Source organism: Poromitra crassiceps, assembly GCF_964638095.1.
Source record: "Poromitra crassiceps genome assembly, chromosome: 10".
Taxonomy (NCBI): domain Eukaryota; kingdom Metazoa; phylum Chordata; class Actinopteri; order Beryciformes; family Melamphaidae; genus Poromitra; species Poromitra crassiceps.
In genome coordinates, this window is record NC_139631.1 from 25520364 (window position 1) to 25534198 (window position 13835).

Below are 13835 nucleotides of genomic sequence, written 5' to 3' on the forward strand. Positions count from 1 at the left end.
TGGTAGGCAAAAAGATGTTTTAGTTTTGAAGACATATTTACACTACTGATCTGACACTATTCACTAGTCTGTTGGGGAAAAGAAGACATCCACTACTTCACATTTAAAAAACTTCAAACACACTCATGCGTCATGCACAGCACTTAGGTTTCTATACTAAGAATGAGTTGAAGAATGTTGAAGTGTCCGTGTGCATGTGTGAGTGAGCAGAATCTTGGCCGGCCACAGCTATGCCATTTTACGTACGATCGGGCTGAAACTTTCAGGGGGTGTGAAGAGCACCCGTGCGGGTGACCTGACGGGCCGGGTTTTTTAATTAGGTGATTGCCCTAATTACCTAATGATGATGTCATCAGTGATGACATCATCAGTGATGTCATCCTTCCTGGCTGAGGCTAATGCTGCCTTCGTGTGGGCTCGTGTTTACCATGAATACGACATAAATCCACTTGCACGGCCCCCTCATGTGGTATTCACCACTTGGTATGTGGAATCTTTCTGAAAGCTTCAAAGCTCACGACCTGTGACGTGTCTTGTAATGTTTTCACAAAATGACGGACGCCATGGACGTTGATGGAAATTGTTAGAAATTGAAGAAATTGAAGATTGTTAACCTCGGTGGCTTTTGTCAACTGCGCATGTTCACGACGTGACCACTTGAATCCCAAGCGTGTCGTGTACACAACTTCCGGTTTCGTATTCACGGTAAACACGAGGCGACATGAAGGCAGCTAAGTTCAGTGATGATGTCATCCGTGATGATGTCATCAGTGATGTCATAGATCATGCGAGGCCGCATAGCGCCCAAGCTGCGTGTGCGACGTGCAGTGGGCGAGCTGCAGGGCCAGCGGCTGGGCTGTATTTGTCTGCAGTGATCAGCGTCTGGAGACTCTGGAATGTACTTCAAGTTCATGGACTTACCGAGTCAGAGAACATAAGATACATTTATTCCCCGCTTTCGTTAAACTGCTAATGACCTACTGTGGCCAATCCAAACAGAAGACAATTCATTGTTGTTGATGGCAGAGCTGTTATGGTGTATTTTGGAGATGCTGATTGGACAGAGCTGTTATGGTGTATTTTGGAGATGCTGATTGGACCTGGCTGCTTGAATTTGTTCTGCTTGATCCATGCTGGTCCCACTTTTTTATGCCAGACTCAAATGACAAGTTATATTGAATAAACTGCACTTTGAATTACTCTATAACATTATATAATAACCTGGAAAATGACTTGATCACCACAACGATCCATATCCTTTCCCTTCACATCTCCCTTGGGTATTCCTGAGCACCTCTAACGAGCACCGGCGAACTCACAGTGTGAGTCACACACATAATTGCAAGGTAGTTTGCTCGCTAGTGAAAGATCATGATATGCATGCTAATGCACGCAAACACTCGCAGGGCTAAGACTATTCATTTAAGCAGCCAGTATCGTCACTGCCAGTCTCCTCTGCAACCTAGCCGCTCTCATTACTGTCCAACAGAATGCATGGGCAGACTGATAAAGGATATAATTAGCATTAATAATAATAATGATTGGATTTATATAGTGCCTTTCCAAGTGCTCAAAGCACTTCACAGAATCATTATTCGTTCACACCATTCGTACCGGTGGTTCGAAAGCGTGGCAGCCACACATCGGTGCTCAACGGCCCCTCCGACCACCATCATTCATGTCTACATTCATACCAATCATACAAGGCAAGGAGGGGTAAGTGTCTTGCCCAAGGACACAGTGACAGCAGCTGGGAGGGAGCGGGGATCGAACCGCCAACCCTTGCGTCATTGGCCGACCCGCTCTACCTCCTGAGCTAAAGCCGCCCCATTGTGGTCGCTCAACACTAGCTCTACTCAATTTGTCCTGTGATTTAGTTCAGGCAGTAGCAGAGGGGCATATCAACTACAGTCATAGAATTAAGCAATATATCACGAGAGCAAGTGTGTTGTGGTGAATATATCCCCCTGATCAGTTGTTATCCCACGAGGCCGCAGGCCGAGTGGGATAACAACTGAGCAGGGGGATATATTCCACAACACACGCTGCTCGAGTGCTATATTGCTTTTATAAAAGGGTTCCAAGTATAATAATATAATAATAATAACACTATAAGTCCGACTGGCATGGTATTCTGAGAGTCAGTTGAAACACTACTGTAAGGCGGGACCTCTAGCAAGAAGATAGACGTGCGGGTGATTTGATTGGATCGTTCTGGAGACTGAAGTTGACATTGGCCAATCCTGGCGCTTGGCTGAGAGCTTTCTGGAAACCCAGTCAGCTCGAGCGCAGCGTTGCATTCTCAGGGCTTGCCCGACACCAACTAACGTTACGGGGTTAAATGCGGGGTTAAATGCGGAGTTAACAGCCTTTCTTTTGCAAAGAAGACATTAGCCCGCATCTATTCTTGTACAAAACATCATTTTCTGCGAAGTATTAGTAAAGTTATAAGCGAAGATCGATTCACAAGGATCTGACAGCTGTCTCCGCCATTTTTTTTTCTACGTTGTCATTTGAGGTAAGCCTTATTATTACTCTCTTAGTAAGAGAGTTGCCATGGCAACCAATAACCCATGGCCATGGGTTATTGAACTTGGTTACTGGAATTATACAATGGCTGTGAACCAATCAGATTGCTTGATTTGAGAGAGCCATTTTATAATAGGAAATAGAGGATGGAATTCCCTTCCCTCATGTGATTTGCTTGGTAATCATTGGTCACAGTGGACGATCACATGGGGCTAATTTGACGAGAGAGACACATGCAAACAAACAGATGGTTGGTCTCATCCAGGTGTAACAGTTTCAGCGTAGACAGCTCCTCCTAACAGCTGGAGGGATGGGTGGAAGGATGAGATGACAGGGAGGAGGTCAGTTGATGCTTGGGTCGGGAAGAAGGATGGAAGGAAGACAGACAGACAGAAAGAAAGAACATCGCTTGTACCTTGGAGTTTTTGGGGGGGGTTGAGACTCCAAGGATAACTCTCATAAACAAATCTCAAAAAGAACCAGAAACACAAGCTCGCTATGTGTAGAAAGTATCTAAGTTTGTGGCTCAGTCTGACTCCAGATCCCTTTGGCTACTTTATGTATCTGGACGTGATCAGCCTGACAATGAAGCCGGTAAACCTGATTATCTCCTGCACAAACCCAGTCTCCTTGACTCTGTTTTGTTTCTTATGTCATCTCTAATATGATGCACTGCCCCTCTGAACTTGTTTGTTTGACTGTGGGGAATCCACTGCGCGAATGTATTTCATATATTACATTTCATTTATTGTAAAATTGACTCTCTGCTGTCTGCTTTTTATGGTATTTTTTCCTTTGGTCTCTATCTTACTATAGTTAACTTTATCGGCTAGTCAAATCAATTGCCTTCTTATTTAATGATCCTTGGTATGATAGAATAAGCCGCAATAGGAATAGGTAAAGGAGGATCAATGGCCATGCATTTTTCAGACCAATAAAAACATGGAGTAATATATCACGAGCCTGGAACCAGACAAATCTGCAAGCTCATGTCAGCTAATATATATCTCTGCTTTTTAGACCTTTTAGCCTGTCGGTGTGTGCTTGGCTGTGTGCCTGTGTGTCTTTGTGAGTGTGTGTTTGCGTATGATTGAGTGTACTGTATATTCACAGCTATGCGTATTAGATTTACTGTTGGTTTATGTATTCATTTTCTGTCTATATTTTGTCATGTTTATGAGCCTATGAATGGTTATGTGTACACATTGATCCCTTAAAAATCCCCTGGAATTTCTTCAAATGCAAAAGTAATTGAATGGCTCTACCTAGTGTTGAAATGCAGGCATTGCATTAGGCTTGTGAACTGGAAGGGGGTATTTGAGTCCAGAGGCTGTATGGCTAATACAGAAAGTCCCCAGAATCACATCCTGTGTCTCATCCAATTAGGATTCAGCATGAGTCATACAGTATGACCCACAGAAGAACGTGAGTCACATGACAGGCCTGAAATACGCGTGCGTGACTGCGTGCGTGCGTGTGGGTGCGTGCGCCCCTACAATAGATTGACATAGGTTAATGCTGGAATACTCTTATTTGACACTTAAAAATTATCTTCCCTTTTTGTAGCTATTCAACCACGTTATGTCATGATTTTATTTATGATTGTTTATGATTACATAAACCGAGGAGGACTTTGAAACTCTTGACCCCAACGGTTCATTTTAGCTATTGTATGGGCTCCTAATACAGCTATTATCACATAGCATACAGCGGGACTGCTTCCCTCAGCGTACATGTCCCAGGACCCTAGGGAATAGGAGTTTCACTAACACAGACCACACCATGGTTTGAACCAAAAGATAATTTATTGTACTGTAAGTGGGTGTTTGGGTGCGAGAACGTGAATGGGGTCGAGGTGCGGCAGCGTCTCTTCAGGAGATGGTACGGCAGTGACAGGAACCCAGGGGTTGAGACTCAGAGTGGGGGTCGCGTCATTGGGTGAAGCTCGGTTCTAGAGCGCAGCTCAGCTTCACGGGATGGAGTCCCGGCTCCATCAGCCCCCCGTGGTTCCTGTGAGCAGGGGATAGAGATGCAGGATTTAGCGTCTGGCATACTCTTCGTGCACGCGCTGGAGGCGGGGCTCCGCGGAGGGCGCGCGCACTCTGCGCGGGCCAAAACAGAACATAGTCAGTGCGCTCACTGTGATAATAATTTGGCATGAAGTTGATTCAATGTGGGGGAAAAATCGCTTACCTCCAAATCGAAGTTGCTGTCCGTCATGCGATGTTTGACAAAACTGGAAAGCCATTCCAGTTCCACTAGGATGAGTGGCACAGGTTTCAGCCCACCAGGATCCCCTTTTTTTCTGTTGCGCTTTCTTTGCTTTAACAAAGCGATCCCTGCAATTCTTCCATTTCTTCCTGCACACTGCTTCCTCAGCTCCGAGTGTGCTGGCGATTTCTCGCCAGGAATTGGTGGACTTCTGCTGGTCCTTGTGGTCTCTCCGTGTTGTGTCATAGAGATGCGGGTAGAGGCGGACTTGTTCTGACAGTCTTCCCTCAAAAGCGTCCATGTTGACAATGTGCCAAAACCCGACGCGCTGCTAGAAAAATCTCCATGCTGCGCTCAGGCCTCGCCCCCCGACGCGCCCCGTGCGATGACGTCAAAATCGCCGCGCGCCCTATGCGCTTGGCTGGGCGCGAAGGCTATGCCAAAGGCTTTATGCAGCCCTTACTAGCATGTCTTTAGCTGTTTGTGGGAGGAAACCGGAGTACCCGGAGAAAACCCACGCAGGCACGGGGAGAACATGCAGACGGCGCCCATGCTGCCCGTAACGGAGGAAGAAACTTAGGGTTGGGGGGGGAGGGTCATGACAACTGAGGCGAACGGGGGGGAAGAGAGAATATGGTCATGTTTATATATGCTACGAGTGATTGAGTTGATAGAACACAGGTGTATGCATCAGTGAAGTGATTGAAGCGCAGGTGAATGGATTAGTGAGGTGCGGGTGTGGTCTTTGTGTTCCTGAACTTCAGTTAGCACACTAACTCCATATATAAGCCGAATTTCAGTGATATTCTTCTTTATCCTGTAATTTACAGTATTTACATGTATATCTGTTTTCTACAGGAACCAGTGACCCATATGTGAAGTTTAAGATCGCAGGGAAGGAGGTATTCAGGAGCAAGACCATCCACAAGAACCTCAACCCAGTGTGGGATGAGAGAGTCACCCTACTGGTGGAAAGCCTGAGGGACCCGCTGTATGTCAAGGTAGATACACGTCATCCTGCTCTGCTGTAAATCACTGTTTCATAGATGAAAGGGTTTTATTAGCAAATCAACACACTCTTCAGGGCTTCTTTTCTCTTTTTCTTTTTACAATTTTAAGGGTTGTCAGTGATATAAGACTAAAGTGCCAATGATGCGTTCATGGTCCTCTGTTGACAGTTGCTGTATTGTGTCTCTGTAGGTTTTTGACTATGACTTTGGCCTTCAGGATGACTTCATGGGCTCAGCCTACCTCTACCTGGAGTCGTTGGAACACCAGAGGTCTCTTCGTCTCTTTCACCCTCTCCCTTTCTTTCTTTCTATTCCTCACCCTTTCATTCCTTCACTTTTTTATGCATTCTACCCCATTTCTCTTTCCCTCCTTTTTACCCATCTCCCTTCTGTGCTCTCTCTCTCTCTCTGCTGATTGTATTTAATGCGGCCATTCAGTCCTGATCAAGAATAGTCCACTGCTTCCCTCTGGTGGCGTTCTCTGCTAACTCACCCCAAACCTGATGAGGCACAACAGAGCAAGATTAAATTTTGATCGGGCAGAGAAATATATGAAGACCAATGTCATTACCGGAAGTCCATCATTCAGTATCTCTGAAATATAGATGATGCCAGACATCTGTAAAACTATCGTCATTTTATCATCTGAGAACTAAATTGATCTACTCTTGATGGTGATATCAATCACTTTGTAATAGGTGTCACATTTTTCAAATTGTCAATCTCTCATTTTAGAACAAAGTTTTTTGTTTTGTGTAATATTAAATGACAATGTCTGATGTGTTCCCTCAATGCATTTTTTACCCTGATCGCAACTTGTCAAATAATACTGTACTAGCCAGATTTTGTATTTTTTGCAATCACATTTCACTGCACATTTCCAATGAGCTGTCATCACAGTAAGGCTTTTGCCCTCCTGTAGGACCCTGGACGTGACCCTGGACCTGAGTGACCCCCAGTATCCTGACCATAACCTGGGCTCCTTGGACCTAGCCATCACTCTGTCACCCAAAGATGGAGACATCAGGGAAGCTGTAAGGAGAATAAATACACCAGATTAGATTATTCATCCATCGTTCTGTCACTCTTCCTACACACACTGAAACTCCTTTTAGATTGGCCCAAAAACTCACAAATATCCACAAACGACTTGCTTTTTCTTCCATCTAAAAAAGTTACAAAGCCATTAGTCAACAGTGCTCCAGCCATGGTGTTGCAGTGGAACAACTGAACAAGGTATAAACCTTTGGGTTCTTACCAATAGACGATGTTTGGTGCAAATGATTAGACTGGTGATGTAGTTTATTACGGCGCGTGCAGCTTTGCGTTTCCACTGTACACCCAGGATTGTACACAGGCGGAAAACTAACTGGAGGGGGGCTTTAACCTTAATATTAATTTTCAGTAATGCTTTACATCCATAATTTAACTCCATATGCAATCTTAACATCACGAGTATTTTGATGCAAGGTTTCTGTTTCATTTGTTGAAATACCTTTCTTTTTCTCCAAAGGTGAGAATTTGAAAGTAAATTGCGCCATTTGCGTTGCTACTGTAGTCTGGCTAACTGTCGCTGTCTTGACACAGTCCAAATTGACATTAATTAACTGTTTATGGGGCCATGACCATATCATGGTGCTGCCACAGTTGATGTATTGGATCACCTGCAGCCTGGTGACAGTCACTTCATCCACTGAAGTGGCTGCTCCCGGGCAGCAGCTGTAAACGGGTTGGGAGGCGATGTGAACGTGTCAATGGTCTATTTCTAGCATTTAACACATGCTGTTTACCTGCATTTGAAAACCCTGCATATAAGCGGTAACTTTAATCTAATCTGTTAATCCTCTCCTATCTCTCCCATCCACATCACACACATAAGAACGATATGCCCATTGCCCAGTGAAGCGTAACAAAGAATGCAGTTGAGCCACTTGCTTTTCAGTAAAAACAATAAAACAGTCTAGTGAAGTTGGTAGTATTGAGGTAGAAGAGTGTAATATTCAGCGTGTTGTTAAGGAGAAATATGAATGATTGACTGGGCTGTAAATCAAAGGTTTGAACCGAGGTCAAGTCTAATGTAGGACAGGTATAAATATCCTTACTGAGCACTCGATAAGTTCGACAGGCCGACCGTGTTGAACTAGAATGGGCTGGCTTCATTTAAACTCGGTTATTGGAAACTCAACTCAGCAAACACATACATTATATTACAGCAGTGTAATTATGTTCTGTTGGAGAAAAAGAAAGAAAGAAGATCCATTCCATGTTCAAAGAGCAGTGGATTCTATCTTTCCTAATGATGTTGGCTCGTTCCTCTGCGGACGCACTCGACGTTTCAGACTTGCATTTATTTCTGTTCAATTATTTGTTTGGTTAATTGGAGCCCTGCATGCTCCATCTGGAACAAGGCGGAGTCATGGGGGAAATATGTTATTCCTTTTGATCTGATGTCTTAATTCTGCTGCTTATTTAGTAACTACAGTTCAGAGAGTCCACATTTGACAGAACAAATAAACTCTATTTAGGTTAAGCATCACTTTGGATCTCTCCAACTGTGAACGAAAATGAGTACAAGGTTACACTCGTGCATTCTGGATGACGCTCTCTATCGCCATCTACTGGGGAAAGGAAGAACATAGTCCTATTGACTTTGTGTGTCTTCAGATTCATGTGTGTAGGCATGAACAGGAAAGTATGGAAGTGTGTGAGTTTATTCCTGTAGCGGCATACAGTACATGTATACATATAGATTTCCCCCTGGCGCTTCTTATATGTTTTGCTTACTTTAGTTGCATGAGTGACACCCACTCCTCTTAACCCCCCTCCCTTGCACCCGGCCTGGGCTGACCTCTGAACTTCAATCACCCCATGACCCTTGACCCCTCACCTTGCAGCTCTGAAGGGGCGACAGTGGGGGGCGCTCTGTAACCGCTTTGTCTCATTTACAGACCATGCTTTTGAGAAGGAACTGGAAACGATCTAGTAAGGTAAACTAAAACAGCATGTAACCCCCCCACCCCTCTGTGGGTACTGTCCTGTAACGCCACTACCGCCCGCACTGTACTTCACCTATCCTGCACTCTTCACCGCTGTCCTTGGTACATGGATGGAGTCTCCCTGGTCCTCTCCGCTCCTCCTCCCTCCCTCCTCCTCCTCCCTCAGTGGTTTTATCAGTTATCCTTTCTGTATCAGTAACTCAGTTCTCCTTCTCACTGTCACCCGCTTATTTTCCACAAGCTGCAATATACAAAAGATGATAGTAATATAAAATAAACTGTGAACTGTGTACAGTGCTACAGGAAAGTCATACTGTACATCATATAGGCAACAAGGGTGGAAGTAACTAATTACTTTTTGGACCCCCCCCCCTTCCCCTATTTTTAATCAGACAGACATATTTTGAGGGCTCTCCATATTGCATCAGAAGCTTGAAGTCTTAATCAGAAGTCATAAATTGACCAAATTTAGAACTGTTCACAGTAAGTCAGTCAAGAGAAGAATAACCTGGCTTTACTGTATTTTATTTCATAACGTTTTCCCCCCTCCCAATTAAAAGAATTGAGTTTGAACTCTGTCTTCTTGGCCTTTTAGAATGGCATGGAAAAGATCACATCTAACAATGCACCACTACATAATGTAAGTAAATCTTCAGCAAAGTACTTCTACTTGTAGTTCTTCTACTGTAGTTCTTCTAGTTGTAGTTCTACTTTTTGCTACTTTTTCCACCCTTGATAAGCACAGTGTATTGCAGCTGATAGGTGAGAAAATAAAGCGTTAGATTTTCTTTAAAGGGGTACTATACAACAAATGTAATGAGAGAGAGAGAAGGTGTGTTTGTTGGACTCTCTTAGACCCCTTTACCTCAAGTGGAAATCTTCGCTGTTGGTTCCCCATCATTTTGAGTTGCCATTTTGCCTGGCACAATAAACTGTAAGTTCATTTCCATGAGTGTCATTGGCTGTCAGGCTGATCAGAAAGCATGCTGGCCGATGTTTTGCTTCTTCTCATTGGCTCATGCATGTGGCACATATTGTAGCTGTTTCTGAGCCAAAATGCTGTAATAATAGTTCCATTAAAATGTGTGCATACAGTACATCACTCCATTTTTATGTACACTATAGTGTTCCCTCAAAATGATTTTTTTTTAATTAAGGCCCTTTAGTATGTGTTTTTCTCCCCAATATTTTATTTAAAAAAAATCTGAACATCAAAAAACAAAAACTCAGACACAGGAAAAGAAAAGAAAGAAAAAGCATACATATATATCGAAATTCCAATATTATAACGTGGTGCTACCAGCCGCATAAGGTGCTAATTAATAAGAGGAGTTGTGCATGGGATGCCACACAAGGGGTCCATGAGAAACCAGCCGGGCGAGTCACCCGCTGCCCCTAACCTCGTCAAGGTAGGCCAAAAACGGGTCCCAGATTATTAAAAACCTTTTAAGTTCATCCTCGGGGACCTGAGTCTCTCCATCCGTATAACAGAGATCATGTCCGCCAACCACAGCTGAAAAGAAGGTGAAGAGGAGGACTTCCATTCCTGCAGAATGAGTTTCTTGCCGACAGTTGTCCCCTGCGTCAGAGATTGTTGCACAGCTGTAGGGAAGCTCAGAGAGGACTCAGAGCAGCCGAAGATGGCGAGTCCTGCCTCCGGCTGAAGGCTTATTTTGTAGGCCTTAGAGTACCAATCAAATATTTTGGCCACTTTGGTATGTGTTTGCTGTATTTTCCCATGTTGGTCCAAAGTAGCCAGTGACAGGAGACAGGGACCGTATCCAGGGACTGTATCTAAAAAGCCTCACTTTAAACTCAGACCTAGAGGCACCGTGTTAGAGTGAAAAGTTTGATGCGAGACACAGAAACACATTCACAGTGCGCACGGCTGGAGCTGGGCAGGCATCCTGCTGTATCGTGCCTCCCCAAACCGAGCCTTTGAAGCCTCCAAACTGGGCCAGCCCGTCTGTGACTCGGGAATTAGCTTGAGCGCTAACTAACTAGCTGCTGCCGCCGCCACCCCGCTGAAAAGGAGCTGCTCCTGAGTGCCTCCCTGCCTCCTTGCTTGACTGCATACATGGTTATTTTTACACAACCACTTTTCTTTAATCAAGCATGTACAGTATGAGTGCTGAACGGACTGCAGCAGATGCAAACTACACAAGAAGTAGTTAGTTTGAGATCACCATTATGAGTCAAAGGCATTTTAAATGCGGATATCTCCCAAGTTCACCAGCAGGCAAAATGCTTGACTCGGCACATTCAGCTGCTCCGTTCTCCCAAAGGGCTGCCTTATGACAGAGGTTGAGCCATGTGCAGTTTTGCATTGGCTCCTAAATTAACTGTTATCATCTATTTTCGGACGTCAGGCCTCAGAGAATGTCTTTGTATGATCTTTCCCCTTGCTATTCTCTGCCATGGGAAGTGGATTGCTAATACAAATATCCAACGGTTTCCTGTAATAATATAATAATATAGCAACAAAACAAGAATGACTTTGAATTTTGAGTAGGACACAATAACGGCCACTCACGATTAGCATACACCGGTAGCAGCGTGCGAACAGGAGAAGAGAGAGAAGTGGGAGTAGCTGTATGGGCGGGTGACTTATTGCATTGTTTAATGTCTGGAGAATGGAAATGAAGAGGCTCTGTCTCCAGATCAAAGGCCCGGGCTCATGAGGCAGGGTTTGCTCAGAGTTTAATGTAATTCACCCGCAAAACAAAAGCTATGCTAATAAATTCTCCCTAACGAGGAGGGAGGAGAGCGAAAGGCAGTGGGAGAGAGAGGGCTGTGTTTGTTTGACAAATAAATAGCCCGCTCTTTGTTTTAGCGAAGGATACTGACATGACCCAAAGAGAGGTTAAATAGGCCTGTGTGAGTGCTTTTCCAAAATGGCTCAAAACCATTGAGAGGCATCGATTTGAGTTTGTAATGCTGGCAGCGACATATAGCACGATGGACTCAGAGAGGTACAGGGTTTTCATTATGCTGTACAGTGTGATATGTTACTGTACAGCCAAGCATCACTTACTGTACATTATCTGCCGTTTAAAAGACAAACATCACTTACTGTACATTATCTGCCGGTTAAAAGACAAACACATTATCTCCTATTTAAAAGAGACATTTCTTATTGGAAATTGTCAAAACTGACACCAGATTGATATGACTGGTGGAAAGGGTAGATAGAGATGTTTCATATTTCCACCAAATCATGGTGCATGAAAAGGAGGTGTCGTCTCTATGATGCCCCACAGATCATTCACGATTGCAGGTTTACACCAGTTGTATAGCGGGGAACTGTCTCAATAGAGGGCGATGTTCCTGCTTGTCAGGTGAGCTCAGGTCAGGAGCAAATTCTGTTGAGATGTCTCGTTCTGCGTAGTCACGTCTTTGCCTGCTTCTCTCTGTGTTGTCTTCATGTGTTTTGGTGTATCCCTCCCCCCTCTGGTTGACAAAGAATATACATGCAGTAGAAATCTTCTCTAGGAGTTTATTATTATTATTATTAATGTTTCTGTGTGTGTGTGTGGGTGCGTGTGCGTGTGCATGTGCGTGCATGCGTGTGTGTGTGTGTGTGTGTATGTATCTCTCTGTTGCAGTACCAGAGTATGCGTCTGTCAGATGTGCACAAAAAAGGCCAGCTGTGGCGAGGCATTGTCAGCATCAGTCTGATAGAAGCTCGTGACCTCCAGCCCATGGACGCCAACGGCCGCAGCGACCCCTACGTCAAGTTCCGATTGGCACACCAGAAGTATAAGAGCAAGGTGAACGCTCCTGTCCAAGGATACTTCCATGTGCATGTCCAAGGATACTTCCGTGTTTTTCCGTACAGTAATTGTCGCATACAGCTGCCAAACAGCCATATTTCAAACAAGTAACATTAGCCTACCGCTCACATTCAGTTCAGTTGTTTGTGTTTCATTGGAAAGCAGCAGTCTGATTAGCTAGCAAGCAACGGTAACTAAGCTAGCTCATGAGGGACAGAAAAAGAGAAAACGCGCTGCTTTCTAGCTCCCATGACGTCAGAGTCCATTCCAACAGGTCTGTCTGATACATACCGTCAGTAAAATCTTCTGCCTGGACAAGGCTCCTCTATCCTTCAGCTGCTTCGCGTCCTGCAGCTTCTCCACAAAAATAAAAAGAGACCCGGCGTTGATTTACCAAAACATGTAGCCAGACCCGGCGTCTATTTGGGACCGCTGTCTATTTAGGACTCGGCTTTTATTTGAAGTTTGACGGTATTTTTGCTTCCTCGCTCTTACTGTTCCTATACACTAGTTATCGCAAGGCTGTGTGACACGTTAGGGAGCCACCGCCTCAGCATTGTCTCTGGAAAAGGTTTGGAAATCCCAACTTGTTTTCTGCTCTTGATTCTTGAATTGACTTGTAACTTGAAGATGTCGGGAAAGAGAGCACATTTCTGTGTGTTTGGACAAAAGTAGAGGTTGTCCGCTGAACGGTGATTTACACAGGAACTTACCACTGAAACACAAAATATCGATGCACCATTCATGTATGCTAAGGTGTATGGGCTTACATTTGTACCGTAGCTCCCTGCATATTTGACATGAACAGCCATCAGCAATGTGTTTCTTTCTGTTGCCTACTTAGACAATAGCCAAAACGCTGAACCCCCAGTGGAGGGAGCAGTTTGACTTCCACCTGTATGAGGAGCAGGGAGGCTATGTAGACATTACAGTCTGGGACAAAGACGCTGGCAAGAAGGACGACTTCATGGGAAGGTAGAGGGATCTCTGTCTGTCTTCTGTGTGTCTATAGTCTCGAGTATGGTATAGAGAAATACAGTATAGACTCTATATACTGTATCTGTCTATGTCTTTGTCCATATGTCACACAAACATAGGCTATAGCTCGCCAAGTTACAGGTTTTCTGTATCTGTAACTTATATTATGTACAATACTATCACATGCAACAGCCATAACTTAGATGCTGTGTGTGTGTGTGTGTGTGTGTGTGTGTGTGTGTGTGTGTGTTTATGCTTGCGTGCGTGCGTGCGTGCGTGGCTGTGTGTGTGTGTGTGTGTGTGTGTGTGTGTGTGTGTGTGCGTGTGCGTGTGCGTGT

General features: G+C 44.5%; 1 protein-coding gene across 1 annotated transcript in view; it reads left to right on the plus strand.

Annotated features, from left to right (window-relative positions):
- Positions 1-13835, plus strand: part of mctp1a (multiple C2 domains, transmembrane 1a) — a 219688-nt gene that overhangs the window by 113131 nt on the left and 92722 nt on the right. Inside the window, exons 3-8 of the mRNA XM_083644332.1 lie at positions 5599-5741; positions 5941-6020; positions 6673-6784; positions 8699-8737; positions 12352-12516; positions 13364-13494. Of these exons, the coding sequence (XP_083500458.1) occupies positions 5599-5741; positions 5941-6020; positions 6673-6784; positions 8699-8737; positions 12352-12516; positions 13364-13494 (670 nt within the window). The remainder of the gene's footprint in view (positions 1-5598; positions 5742-5940; positions 6021-6672; positions 6785-8698; positions 8738-12351; positions 12517-13363; positions 13495-13835) is intronic.